Below are 17,114 nucleotides of genomic sequence, written 5' to 3'. Positions count from 1 at the left end.
GCAGGCTCTGAACAGTTGTGGCTTTGCTGTGCTTTAGCCCACGGCAAGGCAGGGGTTAAAGCCCAACTGGTGCAGGTGCTCCTGGGAATGGGAACACTGGAGGGGGTGTGGCTGTGGCTGGAATTAATTTGGTGATGGAGGGAAGCTGTTGGGATGCCAGCAGCCTGGGAGAGAGGTGCTTCCTGCTGGGGGGGGGCAGGATGGAGCCCCATCCCTGCGAGGGGTTCCAGGCGAGGTTGGATGGGGCTTGGAGCACCCTGATCCAGTGGGAGGTGTCCCTGCCCATGGCACGGAATGGGACTGGAAGGTCCCTTCCAACCCAAACCATTCTCTGTTTCTATGATTCTGGGGCTGGGGGCTCAAAGCATGAGGAGGACGAGGGGCTGCCCTCAAGCCTGGCTGTGGGGCAGGAGGGCACAGGCCATGGTCACGGCTCACACTCAGCCCTGTCTGGCTGCCCCTTGGCCACCCTGGGCCCGTGCTGGGCTGAGCCCAGGCGTGCAGGGACGCGTGGGGCAGGGGGATGCGCAGGAGGGTCCCTCTGTGCTGCGGATGGGGCTGTGGGATGGGTGGTCCCTCATCTCCCCCAGCCCTCGTGTCTGGGAGGAGCGGGACTGATGCTGTGAGGTGTTGGGGCCTGAGGAGAGGTGCTCAGCGTGGGGCAGGATTCATCCCTTGGTGCACAGTCTCACCTGGAGCCAAGCCTTGGCTACAGCCTCTCGCTGGGCTCCGCTGCGGGGGAGTTGAGCAAGAGCAGAGCATCCCTCTGGAGCAGCCGTGAGCTCAGCACTCCAGGAGAAGCTCCACAGCCCCCTGCCAGCGCTCCCAGCCAAGGGCTGCCTTTTCCAGCTTTTGTCCTGGCTCTGGATGTATCTTTACGTGGCTGTTTGCTCCCTGTTCCCAGGGTGGCTGTGTTGGGGAGCACCCCATTCCCAAGCCCCTTGTGCCCCGCGCTCCATCGCACACCGCTATTCTGGGGGGGATCCCTTTGCGGGGCAGAGGGATGGTTGTCCCCTCAGGATGGCTTTCACAGCTGGCTCTCCTCCCTCCTGCTGTGGGTTTGGCAGGGTTTCCTCGCAGGCGCTCAGCTGCGAACCCCCGTGTCCTTCCCTAACCCCTATCTCCCCCCCCCGGCAGACTGGGGGGCTCTCGGAACTAGGGGGGGGGTCAAGACCAGGGAGGGGGCTTGGGCAGAGTTTCTGACAATCCTATGGGCTGAAGGACCTGCTTCCCAATCCCTGCATCCCCATTCCAGTTTCCTCCCACTCCCACCCACCTCCCCGCCACGCTGCTGGCTCAAAAAGTCCTGTTTTCCGTCCCTCCCAGAAACTGAGCTCTGGAGGAGCAGGTCTGCAGCTGTGGGCGGCTGTGCCCCCCACCCAGGGTCCCTGCTCTGGCCCCGCCACGCGTGTCCCTTGCACCTCGTGCCCTCCTTGGCTCACGGGCAGGACAGGGCGAGGACAGGAGGGGTGTCCCTGGCACCCGAAGCTCTCCCCCCACGATGCCACCCCATGGAGGGGTGTTTGTGGGTTTCTGGCTGCTGTTGGCCCCCAGTTTTGCCGAGCACACCCCTGGCACAGCGGGGGTCACCCTGGCTTTTGTCTTTGACATCACTGGCTCCATGTACGACGACCTGGTGCAGGTGATGGATGGGGCCTCGCGCATCCTGGAGCGGACGCTCGGCAGAAGCACGAAACCCATCAGCAACTACGCGCTGATCCCCTTCCACGACCCAGGTAGGGCTGGGGGATGGTAGGGATGCACATCCGTCCGGGAAACGGGGCTGCGGGGAGCTGGGCTGTGGTTCTGCTCAGGTTTGGGGCTGAAGCGTGCAATTCCTAAGTGCCTGCACTGTCCCTTCTCCAACTTATTCACGTCCCAGTGACCGCTGCGATGGGGCTGCCAGCACAGGGTGAGTTGCAGCTTGGGGACACGGTGCTGGGCAGGGGCTCCCATCCCATGGGGCAAACCATTTCTCACTGGGTTAATCCCAGTGATGCTGGCGCTCTTGTGGGTGGCTTTTCTATTTCCAGCCTGTGCCGATCTCTCCAGCCTAATTGAGGCAGGGAGGGGGCATTTCTGTACCAGTCCACAGTATGCTTTCAGGTTTCCTCAGTAAAAGCATTACTTGCTAAGAGTTTTTTTCCTAATTTACTGCAATAGAAGAATTTCTTTTTGTCCCAGTCTTTGCTATGTTATGTTTGTGCACACCCATGAATAGCAGCAGCTCTAAAAGAGCCCCAACGCCCTACAAGGAGAGCAAGACTGAGCCTTTATTTCCAGCAGAAACGCTGGGTTTGAATGAAAACCGCTGGAGCTGGATGGGGGAGGAGGCAGAGGCAATAAATGGGTTTCTGAAGCGCTTTGCTGGGAGCTTCCCCTAGCAGAAAAAAAGGGCACTGAGTCTGCAACACACTGTGGCCGAGAGCTTCCCCGGGGTAGGCTGTGCCACCGGCTATGGACTGGTCTGCCCAAATCCAACATCTTGTCCTGTGCCAAGATGAGGTAGATGCTTAATCCTGAGTCTCACAGGTCCTGAAGGGCGTCGAAGCCAGGGCGGGCGCTTGGTTGCACTGGCAGTGTGGCACTGGAGAGAACTGGTGCCCAGCGGTCAGGGGTGCTGAGGCGGTGGTGCTGGTGTATTTGCAGAAGTGGGACCCGCTACCCTCACTGCAGACCCCCGGCTCTTCCAGCAGCGCCTGCGGGAGCTCCACGTCCAGGTAGGCATCCTCAGCTTGGCACTGCTGTTGGCTTGGTGGGAAGCCCAGCTCTGCATTCCTGCACGGTGGTGGGTCCTGGGAGCAATCCCTGCTCCCCTCCAGCTTGGCATCCCCTGGGATTGTGGTGGGGGCTCAGGGATGAGCTGGGCTTGCTGGGTGGGAGCAGAGTGAGGGGGTAATGCTGGCACAGCGCCCCGGGCTCCTGTAACAGGGCAGAGTGTTCTCAGTTCACTGCTCTTGTCTAATAGTGGGAATGCTTTTCCTGGGAGAGTTTGTACAAACTCTCGTTGGAAGAAAATCTCTCCTTCTAGAAACGCGATGTGAAAACGGTTTGAGGGTTTTTTTTAAACAATTACAGCTGCATTCTGCCAGTTGAAACGCATTCCAGGAGTTTAATCATGCTTTCTCCATCCTCACTCCTGCCTTGCCTCCCATGCACTGTGAAATCCCTGTGGTGTTTCCTTTCGGGCGCAGCTGTGGTGTTTTGGTAGGAGGTGTAAAGCTGTGAAGGCAAATAATTTCACAGCCCTTTAGGGTGCAAAGCCCTGAGGAACCGGTTCCTGGTAGTCACTATGCCTCTGTGCTTGCCTGGCGTGGCCAGCTCTGCAGGCGTGGGGGGGTGATAGGGGTGGGCATCAATGTGCCCATTGCAGGTGTCTGTGAGAAGGCAGCAGCTTCTGCGAGTCCGTATCTCTAAATGGGTGGTTTAATCATCATTAGTGGTGAGACAGGGACAGGTCTTTGTGCTCCTGTGAGTCCCTGCATCATGCTGCTCTGGCGGCATGTGGGCTGATCCCACTGAACCAGGTGCAATTCCTCCCTGTGAGCAGCCCCTGGGTGGGATCCTGCTGGGAGCCCAGCAAGGACAGACTGGGCATTGGGTAGTTTGGTGCCTGTGCCACGTCCCTCCCTGTGTGTGGCAGGGTGGAGGGGACTGTCCAGAGATGAGCGTGGGAGCCATCAGGCTGGCAGTGGAGGTCTCACACCCCGGCTCCTTCATCTACGTCTTCTCGGATGCTCGGGCCAAGGACTATGAGCAGCAGGAGGAGCTGCTGCGGCTTCTGCAACACAAGCAGACCCAGGTAAGAGGTGCTGCCCACCGGCTTCCTTGTGACGGCCACCTTGGGGGGACACTGAAGTGGCACAGCAGCAGCTCCTGCCAATGTCCCACAGCAATAAACTCCCCTCCGCCGCCTGTCAGTGGGGTGAATTCTGCATCCCTTGGTCTGGGTCCATGTGCCGGGGGTTGGTGGGTGCTGGCTGCATCCCTCCCTGGGATGACAGCCCCGTGCCTCTGTGCGATGCTACGGGGAACGTTGCTGTGCCAGGTGGTGTTTGTGCTGACGGGAGACTGCGGGGACAGGACTCACCCCGGGTACCGCGTGTATGAGCGCATTGCAGCCACCAGCTCCGGGCAGATCTTCCACCTGGACAAGCAGCAGGTGACCGAGGTGAGCGGGGAGACCTGTGGGAGCAGGGATAACATGGATGAGATGTGTGGTCCAGCCCACCTTGGCTGCTCTTATATTCTCCTGAGGCTAATCCTTGTGCCCCAGGTGCCTCCAAATTCCTCCCTGGAAGCCCCCCAAGCTCTAGCCTGAAAGCAAAATGAGGACTTGAGAAAGCTTTTTGCTTGCTGCAGGCTGCTCGTGTTAATTTTGTGATGGGCTGACTCGCCTTCCCCATGGAGGGAGGTGTCTGCCTGGGGCTGAGGCTGAAGTTGGGGTGTACCTGTTGCTCTCTGCATCCTGGGCATCAGGTGGATGGCCTGGCTGTGGGGACAGGAGCTTCTCTGCCTGTCCCTGGCTTTGGAACTCTTGACCAGCATGAGATCTGAGGAAGCACCAAGTGCTTTTCTGCTGGTTACTGGGCAGGCTCTCGGAGCAGCCCCCCAGCAGCAGCCCCTGCCCAGCCTCTGGCAGTTGTGGGTTTTAATGGTTTCTATTCCCATGACCGAGCTGGGGGGTAACAATGTGCCTGCTCCAAACAGCTGAGCAGAAGACACTTGGCAATAACAATTACACCAAAATAGCTAATTCTTTCTGCACCTGCTGGTGGCAAGGAAGGCTTAGCTGGGTCTGTCACCTCCAGCCTGCCTGTCCCTATGCCACCCTCATGCTGGCACCCACTGGATCTGGCTGGGCTCTCACCTGGGCGCTGGTTTGCACCCTTGCCTGGGATTTTGACCTGGTGTGATACAGCCCTGCTCCCCAACTGGCCATGCAGGTGATGGGGGATCAGGGTCAATCCTCCCCTCTGTATCCCCAGGTGCTGAAGTGGGTGGAAGAAGCCATCCAGGCCTCCAAAGTCCACTTACTGTCCACGGACCATGAGGACGGCGGGGAGCACACGTGGCCTGTCCCCTTCGACCCTAGCCTGAAGGAGGTCACTATCTCCCTGAGTGGCCCAGCCCCAGGGATTGAGGTCCGGAATCCAGCAGGTAGGAGTCTGGCTCAGGGAGGGGATGGCGGTGATGCTTTACCTCCCAGAGAGCCACCAGAGAATCCCTGTAGGTCAGGACAAACAGGAGGCTGCAGGCATGGGAATTGTCAAACTTTGTGCCAAAAACTTAAGTAAAAAAAAAGCAATGAGATCTAAAACCCTCATTAAGCACTAAGTGCATCTGCTCTGCTCCACTCTTGTGTTGGATTTATCTCTGGAGGGTCTTCAATGCGTATAGGCTGAGAGAGCTCTGTGATGGGCTCTGCACCACAAGGACCCCCAAAGGAGGGGGCACCTGGCCAGCGGCAGGCACTGTGGGATGCAGCCAGGTTGCCCATCCCAGAGGTTCTCTCGCTGTTGCAGGAAAGGTCCTCGAGAAAGGCCAGGGTCTGAAGGAACTGCTCAGCATCCCCAACTCAGCCGTGGTGGTGGCTGTGGAGCCCCGTGAGCCAGGGACGTGGTCGGTCACGGTAGGCTGATGGCAGACCCTGCACGTTGTCCCCTACCCGTCCCCTGGTGGATATTTAGCCAGCCAGGCTTTGCCAGGCGTGGGCTTTCCCCTGTCCTCCTCCAGCCCGGCAAAGGATGTATGAGCATCCTAGAAGGGGGCAGTTTGCGCCTCCACCCTTCCCTCGCCCCCTCCTTCCCCTGCCCTCAGCACACACCTCTTGCTCCGCTTCCAGACCCAGAGCAGCGGCCGCCACTCGCTGAGGATCACTGGCATCAGCAACATTAATTTTCAAGCCAGCTTCTCCACCCAGCTGGAGTTTGATGCCAGCCAGCCCGGAGAGCGGCCGGTGCAGGGTGAGGCTGGTGCTGCCCGATGGATGTGGATGCTGTTTCTGGGCTTCTTGCGCTTGGGAATGTGGCTGAGTGTGTGTTTTTCCTTCCCCATCACCAGGTCTGCCCATCTCCGTGGTGGTGAACTGCACTGGTCTGAAGCCACCTGGGCACTTGCAGGAGATTGAACTCTTCAACACCTCCGGCCATGCCCTCCTCTCGCTGCCTGTGCAGCGTCTCTCCAACACCTCCTCAGGGCAGCTCTGGGTGGGCTCGCCGCTCCGCGTCCCCCCTGGTGACTTTCTGCTGAAGGTGAAGGGTGAAGACAGCCAGGGCCACCCTCTGCACCGTCTCTCCGGGGTCACCTACACCAGTGTGGTCCCTGGTGAGTGGTGCCCACGCTCCCCACAGGTGCTGAGAAGAGACCCAAGGCTCCAGCATCGCCTCTGTTTTGGTTTCTGTTGGGTTTTTTTATCCTGCTTCCCAGTGCAGCTCTTGGTGAGCTCTTGTGGAGTGTTCTGTGTGTGTGTGTCCCCAACTACTTCCAGGTCTACCCAAAGTGAACATCTCTAGCAAGATCCAGGCTTATAACCGTGAGCCACAGCTGGTCTCGTGCTCCGTGTGGAGTGAGCTCCCTTTCCGTGTGCACCTCAGCCGGGGTAGGATGAAGCTTGCGGAAGAGCGGTTCTTCAGGTGAGCCTCCAGTTTGGCCCAGTGGGCTCCGTGGTGGACCCATGTGGGCAGCAACAGCTCCCTGAACTGTGATGGGTGGGGGCTTGCAAGTCCTGAACATCCCAAGGCAGCAGAGGAAAATCCTGAGGGATGTGTCTGCATGATGCTTTGGGGGGTGGGGATGCATCTGGTTGCCTGACTCAGATGGAAAAGAGTCCTAAGGGTTTGGAGCAGGGTGGCCCAAGCTTCTGTGCCCCCGAGTGAGGATGACCTTGTAATCTCCCTCTTTGTAGGGGCTGGGGGAACGTCAGCTGGTTGATTCCTGTTGTGTCCAAGAGTGATGAAGGGTTTTACGAGTGCACATCCACGAGCAAAGTCGGGGCTACGCGGGCTCACGCCTACATCTCTGTCTCAGGTGGGGGATGCTCATAGCAAGCCTCGGTGCTGGCTTTGCAGCTGAACAAGGGCTCGTTTCACCCCTCTGTGTTGTGTTTCACCCCCTCCGGGTCTGTGTTTGCAGACCCACCGCCACGTCTTATAGCCCCTGGCAACATCACTGCTTCACGGGGCCAAGATGTGGTCCTGTCCTGCCCGGTTCTGAGCGACGTGCCCTACAACCTGACGTGGAGCTGGGACGGGAGGGCAGCGTGGCCAGCGGATGGACGGACCAGACTGCTGCAGAACCGCTCACTGGAGATCAGCCACGTGCAGCCAGCGGATGAGGGCTTGTACGAGTGCATGGCACGCAGCGCCCGTGGCAGCGCCACCGCCTCCCTCTGGCTCTTTGTGCAGGGTAGGCTCTGCCCCGCGCAGGACATGACCCGGGTGATGCCGTTCCCTGTGGGACGGCACTCGGGGGCTGAGCCCTTCTTCAACCCCACACAGAGGCGCCGTGGGTGAAGGTGGATGCCAGCCCGCAGCGTTTCCGCAGAGGCCAGGAGCTGCGGCTGAACTGCACGGCTGGGGGCTACCCGCTGCCCCACACCACCTGGAAGCGCTGGGGCTGGGCGCTGGAGCAGGATGAGAGGTGACCTTAGGGAGACCAGGGTGCCTTCATCCTCCCTGTCCCATTGTGGGGATGGCGCTTCCCTCGCAGGGTGCTCGGGCTGAGGGGCTTGAATTTCCCATAGCTCTGGAAAGAAGAGAAGAAAGCAGGGCAATATCCCCGCCCGACTGCCTGTTTGGCTGCTAAGCCTTCATTTCATATACTTATTTTTAAGCCACCCTGCCTTATCCAGGTCAGCGTCCCCACCAAGGGGCACTTGAGGTGCTTTGCACTCCTGGTGTGTGCTCAAGTCTCAAAATACTCCCTGAGCTTCCCTTCATTTCTTCTGCTTTTGGCTTCCACCTCCCTGCCTGTGTCGGGCTGAACGCTGGAGTGGGCTTTGGGGAAGGTAGAGGTTTTTATTTTGGAGATGAAAAAAGCCCAATTCTCAAGGCTTTTCACTGGCTCCAAGAAACATCCTTCCCTGCAGCAGCTGGTTTTAAGTGCTAACCCACATCCATCAAATGCTCAGAACTTGCCACATGTGCTTTAATAGGATGGATTTAAGCCCGCTCTCTTATTTCAGTGCATCTTTCACTGGCTTCCATTCTCACAGCGCTCGTTTCTTCCTCTCTCCCCTGTTTGCTGCAGGGTTTTCACCGATGCTCAGGGCACTCTGCACATCAGAGCTGCTGTCCCAGAGGACGCGGGGAATTACAGCTGCTACGCTGCCAGCGCACTGGGCTGGGACGAGCAAGCCGTCACTCTGGAGTTCACTGGTACCCACTCCCTGCCATCTGGCAGCATCCCTGGAAGGGCCAGGGATCGCTGTCTCTTGGCTGCCAGCTGGGATCTTGTAGCATGCGAGTCATGGGATGAGGCTGTCCGTGATGGAAGGTGTTGGGGGGCAGCTCCCAGGGCTCTGGGGTCCCCCCTGGGGTGAATGACACCACATCAAGTTACCAAAGCCATCTCTCTCCCCATGGCTCAGAGTTTCCTGCCATCCTTGCGGTGACGCCCAGCATGAAGGCACTGGTAGGAGAAGATGTGACCCTGGAGTGCTGGGTTTCGGGAGTGCCCCCACCCCGCGTTGCATGGCACAAAGGTGAAGCTGGGATGGGTGTGGGGGCCAAACCCCCTCTGTGCATCCTCTGCTGCCCGAAGGGATGTCACACGTGGGGTCCCCCAGGCCGATGGCAGGAGGGACCCCTGGAGGCACTTGGGGTGTTGACACCGTGGGGTCTCGGGGCAGGCGAGCAGGTGGTGGTGGCATTCCCACCCGGCACCCAGCGAGGAGTCCTGCGGCTGCAGGCGGTGCGAAAGGAGGATGCAGGGCAGTACATCTGCAAGGCTCTCGGCGAGGCTGGCACTGCCTTCAACAGCACCGTGCTGGATGTGGGGTGTAAGTCTCTGCCTCTCCTTTTGGATGCCGTCCAGCACTCAAGATGATCTCCACTGTTCTCCCTCCCAACCCATCTTCCAGTTATTGCTTCCCAAGTCGCCTCTCTCCCCTAGCTCCTGTGTTTCCCATCACGGGGTGTTGGTGCTCAGCACAAGTAAGCTGAAGCCTGGCAGGATTTCCAAGGGTCAGGAGGATGGAAGAGGCTCAACCAGTGCAGATGTTGCTGCATAGGGACAAGGCAGCTTGGGACTAAACTGGGGACGTTAAGTGCAGTTAGTAGGATTAGGCAGAGGTGGGGGATGACTTCTGTGTGTCTGAAACCCCAGGTATCCCAAGTGGTGCTCAGGGCTTCCCTGCAGAGGCAGAAGGTAATGGAAGAGCCTGGGAAAGAGGAGAAGGAAGTTCAGAGTTGGGGGCAGTAAGGCTTGAGGAGGTTAACGGTGGAAAAGTGCAAGAGGTTTTGCCTTGTTGGGGGTGGAGGGGGTGCCAGAAGGTAACTGGAAGTGATGGAAACTGCAATGGCTATAATGGCTTTGGAAAACCACCAAACATTTGAAGTTGATCTCGTAACTTGTCAGGGCACTTGGTTCATGGGTTTTGCAGCCCTGTCTCTTCTCTGGGCTCGGCTGTGCGCACAGCCTGCTGTGAGAAAGCCAGCGTGTTGGACCTGTCTGACCCCCCCCTTCTCTGCTGCTCTCTTCTCCAGCTGCCCCTCACTTTCCTGAGCCCCTGGGAGACGTGACGGTCGAGGTTGGGGAGAGCGTGAGCCTACTGTGCCGTGCCGAGGGCTCTCCCCTGCCATGGGTCACCTGGTCCCGGCGGGATGGGAAGCCCGTGATGGGCTGGCACGGGCCACACGGTGTTTCCAGCCAGCTGGAGGCTGCCAAGCTCCTCATTGACAGTAAGAGAGCTGAGCACGCAAGATATGTTGGCGTGGTGGAGAGCGTGCGTGGGCATCCTGCCTGGAGCTTGCGTGAGGCTCTCCAGTCCCACTGTGCTCTGGCATTGCTGGGTTCAGGCTTCTTCCCGCTGTGCTCCAGGTGCCTCTCTGGACGACCAAGCCATCTACATCTGCAAAGCCCAGAACGAGTTTGGGAGAATCCAAGCTGAGGTCAAGCTCACGGTCACTGGACACGGTTTGCATTTACGTGCTTTTGTTGGTTATCGATCCAGGCTGCGGCCAGCGCTGGCTGTGCCAGCAGTGAGTGAGCAGCAGAGCCACGCCGCCACGTCTGCTCCGAGCTGGCCGTGGTGAATGCTTAGCAACAATTTCCCAGCCTGAGGTTCAGATAATGCACTTCCACATCTTTTTCTTAATGCACTGACATGTGCTTGAACCCAAACTGCAGACAAAAATCTCTGAATTCTCAGGCAGCTGAATATCAGATGTAGCTTGTGCTGAGCCATGGTTTGGATCTTGGAAGAAAGACAATCCAGATCTGTTGTCCTGAGTGCTTCTGGCCAATTTAGCTCTAATTAGTATTCTTTTCCCTTTTCCGTCTCTCAAGCAGCCCCAGAAATAGCTCTTTCCTCCCCTGTGGTCCGCGCACTCCCGGGTCAGCCTGTGTCGCTGCCCTGCGTGATCCTGGCTGGGAGGCCGCTCCCAGCGCGCCGCTGGCTGAAGGATGGGCAGCCGGTGAGGCTTCTGCACCTGCTGGGATGGGGAGTGGGTGGGTAGCTGCGAGCACAGACCTGCATCAGAGGTTTTGCTGCAGGATGGGTGCCCCAACCTCCCAGGAGCAAAGCTGCTGGTGAAATGCCAGGAGAACATTTAGGTTGGGAGGGTAACGTGGGCTTATCGCCACATTAGGATGTTCCTGCTGCTGGAGGATCTGTTCCTAGATATGCCCAAAAGACCCAGTGATACAGTAATGATTGGTCTCCTCATCTACCCCACTTTCTGTTCTCTGCCTGCGCCCAGGTAGCCCCAAGCAGCCGCTACACTGTCCGGGCTGATGGGAGCCTGCATGTGGACCACGTATCCCAGGAGGATGCGGGGAGATACACCTGTAGGGTGACCAATGCCCTCGGCTCGCACCAGCTGGATGTCTCCCTGGTCGTCCATGGTAAGTGGCAGGATGCTGAGCATCTCCGCTCTGCGGTGAGTGGTAGAGGACTGCTCTCTCCAGCAGATGTGGCCTTGGCCGTGCAGCGTGAGCTGCTTCTTTTCTTTTCCAGTTCCTCCCAGTATTGAGCTTGGCCCTGTCCTTGTCACCGCCACCGAGGGAGCGGCAGTTGCCCTGCAGTGCAATGCCACAGGCGTGCCCCCTCCTACTATCACCTGGGCAAAGGTAGGTGACAGGGACGGGCCGGCTGCTGTCCTCACGCCAGCCAGACTGTGGGCCACTCTTGGGTGTGGGGTGACGTGCTTGGAAGGGGTGTAGCTCACAGCGTGGCTGTGGCTGCCAGGGGAGGTAGCACTGAGGGCTCTGGGAAGCTGGGACCGGGAGGTGACTTGATGGGTCCAAAGCCCTCTTCTTGTCTTTGCTCAGATAGTGGGAGAGTCTCTGCTGCTTGTCTTTCTCCCTTCTTTTACCCCTGCAGGGCACGGAGCCCATTTCGTTGAGCCCACGCTACCACCTTGACCTCAATGGGACCCTCCTGATCCCTTCATCCTCCCCGGAAGATGCTGGGACTTACTTCTGCACAGCTACCAACGCAGCAGGCTTCTCCAGCCGGGAGATGCAGCTCTCCATCATCAGTGAGTGCTCAGGACTGGCCCTGGTACCAGCTCCCAGTAAAGCAGCTCCAGAAGGTGACTGACTGGGAGACAATCACCTGGGGACCCTCCTTGTTTCCTTGGGCCGCTTAGCCAGGTGCCAGATGGGTTTGTGGGATGGGAAGAGCATCAACTAGGGGCACCTGAAGTGTTCCTGCACCAGCTGCGTTCCCTCTCCACCCAGCAAAGCCCAGGATCAGCGTGAATGGATCGCAGGCATCGGACCCCATAACCATCCTGGCTGTGGTTGGGCAGGAGACCACCCTGCCCTGCGAGGTTCAAGGCTACCCCTCTCCCTTGGTGGTGTGGACCCAGGAGTCCCAGCTGCTACCTCTTGCCACTGCGAGGTGAGGAGAGTGGTGGGGCCGTGGTCTCTTGGGGTTGTGTATCTCCTCAGAGGGATGCTGGGTCCATGAAGGGTCTCAGCTGCTTGGTAGGGAGGATGTGAAAGGCATCCTTGGCATAAGTGGATGATGCTCATTGCTGTGGAGTGAGCTGAGGCAGTCAAGTGGTACATGTTAGTTCTGCTCTTCAAGGAAAGCAGAGCAAGAACCACCAGACATTTTTTACATTGTACAAACATCTGCTAGGATGGAGCAGCTGCTCCTGACCCTCCACGTGCCTGCCCTGGATGCAGGGCTGGGGTTAGACGGCTCCAGCACAGCTCCTCGGCCCCACTCACCCATCCGCCTTCATGCACATTCCTGCCTTGTGCCGTCATGGTGCTGGAGGCAACGAGGCCAAGGATGTGGCTGGAGATGGTGGATTCCGTTGGGAGATGTTGGATCAGGGCTTGATGCTGCTCCACACCCAGGTGGCTGCAGGGCACAGAGCAGGAGGAATATTGAGGTCTGGAGTAGGAGGAGAGCAGCGTGGAGAGGAGAAAAGGCAGCCAGGGAAGCTGAGGGTGCTCCACTGCCCTCACAGCCCGTGTGTTGGGGTGACCTCATGGGCTTTGGGCATTGAAATGGTTCTGGGACAAAGCTTGGCAGAAGCACAGTTGTGAGCCCAGCTTTGTCTGCAGTGTGGGTTTAAAGCCCAGTTCTGTGCCAGTGGGTGACTTCTGGAGGGCCAAATTCACTTGGTGGTGGTGCTGAGGCTGATGACAGCCTTGAGATGGTCATTTAATGGAGTATGATGGGAAAAGATAACCTGGAGAGTGGTTGGATATGTATTTATCAAGTGTCTTGGTTCTCCCCATTAGAAGCAGGATATTCTTTCTCAGTAGATTAGCATCACGCTCCCTAAATTCATGGATCCTGATCTTGGGGTTAATGACCTCTTTCCATGCACATGAGGATTGCTGTGGCCTGGGAAGGCAGAAAAGCATCTTGGTTTTGCTCCTCTTGAGGGACTCTGTTGCATTCTTCTTATTGTCTGGTTCCCTACGGCTGCTCCTGGTTGACTTGTGTTGCTCCCCACATCTCAGCTGGCTTGTCCTCACGTGTCCCAGTGATTTATGGGAGCACACGAGGAGGAATCTGCAGCCGTGGGCTGAGATGATGTTATGTCTGTGAAGCGCAGACAGAGCTGGGAGCGAGAGCATGGCCAGCTCCAGCTGTGCTCCGTGGGGACCCCCATCCCACTTCACCCCCGAGGTGAGTGGCTCACGCCGCTGCCTCACGCTGAGCTCATGTAGGAGCCGAGCAAAGGGGATTTGCACCCATGGGCAGCTTTGCTATGCTCCTTGTGCAGGACCTTCTCTCGGCTGTCTCAAAGCAGTGGTGAGCTCTTAGCCCTTAGCTTCTGCCCAGGGGTAGGTGATGGATGGCATAGCTCTTCCTCGCATCCAGCTTTCCTGTTCCCTCTTCCCCAAGATACAGCATCCTCTCGTCAGGGTCCCTCCAGCTGGCTGAGCCCCAGGTGACAGACACCGGCCTCTACACCTGCACAGCCACCAACGCAGCAGGGAACGCCTCGCTCAGCTACCGCCTGCGTGTCCAAGGTTCACAGCCACTGGTTAAAATGCTTCTCCCGTGGCTGCGGGTCTTCACGCACCACTGGGGTCCTGCACTCTCCAAGCCTTCGGCTGCTCCCACATCCCTGTGCCAGGGTCTGAGGGTGGCTCCAGCCTGAGGTCCACTTTCCCCTCCAGCGCCTCCCCAGCTGCTGATCGGTGATGGGGAAAGCCACCTGACTGCTGTCACAAATGACTCCCTGAGGATTCGCTGTCGGGCCACGGGTGTTCCTGCACCCCAGATCCAGTGAGTGCTGTGGAGTGGTGGGTCCTGCCCTGAGCTCCCTCGAGAGCTGCTTAACTCACTTGGGGTGCTGTGCAGCCCAACACGCAAAGCTGCGGCAGAGATCACAGTGGGAGCTCAGGATGAGTGATGGGGACCTCTGGCTTGGGGTATCGCCTAGGATAGGAGATATGCATTCCTGCTCCTTTCCCTGGGATTTTTCTCTGCCAAATAATCTGAGCACTGTCAGCCCCTTTCCAGGTGACAAGGGGACAGCCCTCGCTGCCAGCATCCCACTGTTCACTCCTTTGGTGTAGTGATGGGGGGGTAGAAGGTAGCAGGACAGACCAAGAACTTTCTGCTTATTCCCTTCCTCGCAGGTGGCTGAAGGATGGGCATCCTCTGGGTGAGCAGGACGGTGTGGTGATCTCTGAGGATGGTGGGACTCTGCTGATCACCCGCGTGGGGCTTGGTCACGAAGGGCTCTACATCTGCCAAGGCAGCAACTGGGCAGGGGCAGCCCAGGCGGAGGTGCAGGTTTCGGTGCAAGGTGAGTGAAGCATCTGGGGCCAGATCTGCTATCCATCCCGCATGTCAGGGAGAACGTGCCTAGCCAAGGGGGTTCTTCGTTTGGCTTTTTGGGAGGCGTAGGATCATTAGCTTGATCCCTTTGCCAATGAGGTTGAGAAGTGATGGCCACTGGCACTGCAGTAAACCGTAGCATCCATCCTTGAAGCGTGCTTTGTGGTGGAGAATCTGTCCCCTGCCCTGTCTGCTCTCTGGCCAGAGCATCCCTTAGCATCGCAGGATGTGATCTGAAGGTGCCTAATGGGAAACCAAGCAGGGAATGGAGATCCCTGCCTGGGAAGGATGAATCTCTCGTTGGGGCAGAGCACAAATCTGCTAGCTGACCTAGGGAGCAGCAGAGGCGCTCCCCAGAGCGGGGACTGAGTGCTGGCTGCTGCTCTCCAGGACTCGGTGCGTGCCGAGAGCCCTCGGTGAGCGCAGTTGTGCCATAAGGCACTGCACTGTGTGGCTGCAGCTGGCCTGGGCTGCGCAGAACCGATGACTGTGTGTGCTGGATTGCAGTGCCTCCGAACATCGAACCCAGCGCGGTGGACCTGGCCGTCTTGGAGAACAGCACAGTGTCCCTAGAGTGTCTGGCCTCAGGGCTGCCCGCTCCTGGTGAGCTGGTCCTTCTCCTCAGCTCTCGCTCATGCGTCCCTTGGCTCCCCTTGGTGAGAGGAGCAGCAGCATCGCTCCTTACAGCCAGGCTCCCTGTTTCCCTGCAGACATTGCCTGGTACAAGGGGCATGAACAGGTCTCGACTGGACCGGGCTGGACCCTCTCCAGGGATGGGAAGCGCCTGGATATCCAACGCGCCCAGGTCTCTGACACTGGCAGCTACCACTGCGTGGCCTCCAACGTAGCCGGTGTTGCGAAGCTCTGGTACAGCCTGCGGGTGACTGGTGAGTTGTGGTGAGCAGGGGAAGAACCACAGCTGCCTGAAAGCTGGGTGCATGGGAACCAACGGGGCTGTCCCAGCCCTCAGCACACGTCCCTGCAAGACAACTTTAGCAGAACTCCATCTTCTGTTCCATTTGGACACCCAGTCATGTGCTGCCCTATGTTCACCCCAAATGTCCTAGAAAGCCATGGTCCCAGGGATGGGAATGGTCTGGTCCACACCAGTGTCTGGTCCTACTCACCCCTCTTTGCCCCCACTGCTCCTGGTAATATTTCTCTGCCGCTCCAGTGCCCCCGCGGATCACAGCTAGCCCCAGATCCCTCACGGTGGTGGTGAACGAGCCGGTGATGCTGGAGTGCAATGCCACAGGGGTCCCAGTTCCAGTGCTGTTGTGGCTGAAGGATGGCAATCCAGTGCCCAGCATGGGGGTGGATGGCGTGCAGGTGAGGCAGCTCCTGAAGGAGTCAGGGCTCACTAGGGATGTCCCTTCAAGAAGATGCTTCTTTTACCATTTTGACTCTTTTAAACAACAATTGCTGGATTTGAGTACGTGCAATGCTGCCCTTCTCTGACCCTCATTTGGTCCATGGGAGCATGGACCTGCTCAGCCCTGTGCTGGTCTTTCCTACCATGAGGAGCATGCATGGGCAGAGGGTGTCCAGGATGTGACGAGGATGGGCTCAAGGCAGGCTTATGCCCACCTATCCCTGTTCCTTTGTGCTGGCTTGCAGCCCAGCTGCCTGTGAGGTTCTCTGGTTTCATGCTTATCTGGGCTCTTACTGTGTCTTGGGGAAGCACAGATCCTCTCTGGTGGACGCGTGCTGTCTCTGCCCACTGCCCACCTCCAGGACTCCGGGACATACACGTGCATAGCCACCAGCACCGTGGGTGAAGACAGACGTGAGGCCACCCTCGAGGTGCAGTGTAAGTACCCTGTGCATCCCCAGCCCCTTCCCACCAGTGTGTGGTTATGTGGCTGGAGGTGATGCTCGGGGCTATGAGGCTGCTCTGCTGACCCCTCGCAAGCGTGCAGGGCTGTGGGGGAGCAGCCCTGGGGAGGGGTACTAAAGGGGAAGGTATTGCCCTGTCGATCTGTTTTCCAGTACCCCCCACCACCCTGGGCGAGGAGGAGAACGTCTCTGTCATCATCAATCAGCCAGTGACTCTGGACTGCCCGGCTCCTGGGGTCCCCTCTCAGGGGTCCCGCTGGCTGAAGGATGGGAACTTGCTCACCCCAAAGCCGGGCGTGCAGCTGTCTGCAGGGGGGACCAAGTTCCAGGTGATGTTTCAAAGTATCACAGAGGATGGGTGGTAAACGAAGCTTTGAAAAACCCTGTTTCCCCCTCTCCACCCATGGAAAAGAATGGATGCAGAGGGATGGGATGTCCCTTCCTGCTGCCTGTGGCTCAGGACCATTCCATCCTCATGCTGATCCCATGCCCATGGCTTTCACTGGCACAAAAGTCCCACCACGGAGGGGCTGCATGGGTCCAGCTCTGCTGCAGAGCATCTCAGTGGCTGTGCTTTCTCCGGCAGATGGAGCGAGCCACCATGCAGGATGCAGGCAGGTACACGTGCCGGGTGCCTGGTCACCCGGAGAGACACTACAACCTCGACGTGTGGGGTAAGGGCCACTGCGGCTGAAATAGCTCGGCAGGGCAAATATAGTGTGTGTGTGAGCACATGTACACACACAAATATAATAGATTATATGTGATTTTTGTTGTACGTATACCGTGTACCGGG

General features: G+C 58.4%; 1 protein-coding gene across 1 annotated transcript in view; it reads left to right on the top strand.

Moving 5' to 3' along the window:
* Window positions 1-1,260: 1,260 nt before the first annotated feature.
* HMCN2 (hemicentin 2) overlaps window positions 1,261-17,114 on the top strand; it is a 38,327-nt gene continuing 22,473 nt past the window's right edge. The window contains exons 1-31 of the mRNA XM_054084475.1: window positions 1,261-1,736; window positions 2,650-2,720; window positions 3,644-3,802; window positions 4,049-4,171; window positions 4,989-5,160; window positions 5,526-5,632; window positions 5,846-5,966; window positions 6,064-6,327; window positions 6,491-6,635; window positions 6,908-7,029; window positions 7,135-7,407; window positions 7,500-7,641; window positions 8,251-8,378; window positions 8,591-8,704; window positions 8,852-9,001; window positions 9,708-9,902; window positions 10,042-10,137; window positions 10,513-10,637; window positions 10,923-11,067; window positions 11,180-11,292; window positions 11,546-11,702; window positions 11,905-12,067; window positions 13,538-13,665; window positions 13,816-13,924; window positions 14,281-14,450; window positions 14,990-15,085; window positions 15,193-15,369; window positions 15,657-15,811; window positions 16,169-16,292; window positions 16,472-16,647; window positions 16,905-16,992. Coding sequence (XP_053940450.1) covers window positions 1,502-1,736; window positions 2,650-2,720; window positions 3,644-3,802; window positions 4,049-4,171; window positions 4,989-5,160; window positions 5,526-5,632; window positions 5,846-5,966; window positions 6,064-6,327; window positions 6,491-6,635; window positions 6,908-7,029; window positions 7,135-7,407; window positions 7,500-7,641; window positions 8,251-8,378; window positions 8,591-8,704; window positions 8,852-9,001; window positions 9,708-9,902; window positions 10,042-10,137; window positions 10,513-10,637; window positions 10,923-11,067; window positions 11,180-11,292; window positions 11,546-11,702; window positions 11,905-12,067; window positions 13,538-13,665; window positions 13,816-13,924; window positions 14,281-14,450; window positions 14,990-15,085; window positions 15,193-15,369; window positions 15,657-15,811; window positions 16,169-16,292; window positions 16,472-16,647; window positions 16,905-16,992 — 4,543 coding nt within the window. The 5' untranslated portion in view covers window positions 1,261-1,501. The remainder of the gene's footprint in view (window positions 1,737-2,649; window positions 2,721-3,643; window positions 3,803-4,048; window positions 4,172-4,988; window positions 5,161-5,525; window positions 5,633-5,845; window positions 5,967-6,063; window positions 6,328-6,490; window positions 6,636-6,907; window positions 7,030-7,134; window positions 7,408-7,499; window positions 7,642-8,250; window positions 8,379-8,590; window positions 8,705-8,851; window positions 9,002-9,707; window positions 9,903-10,041; window positions 10,138-10,512; window positions 10,638-10,922; window positions 11,068-11,179; window positions 11,293-11,545; window positions 11,703-11,904; window positions 12,068-13,537; window positions 13,666-13,815; window positions 13,925-14,280; window positions 14,451-14,989; window positions 15,086-15,192; window positions 15,370-15,656; window positions 15,812-16,168; window positions 16,293-16,471; window positions 16,648-16,904; window positions 16,993-17,114) is intronic.

Source organism: Cuculus canorus, chromosome 19, assembly GCF_017976375.1.
Source record: "Cuculus canorus isolate bCucCan1 chromosome 19, bCucCan1.pri, whole genome shotgun sequence".
Classification (NCBI taxonomy): Eukaryota; Metazoa; Chordata; class Aves; order Cuculiformes; family Cuculidae; genus Cuculus; species Cuculus canorus.
Note: the sequence above shows the minus strand (reverse complement) of the source record. Positions and strands in the feature narration are given on the sequence as shown.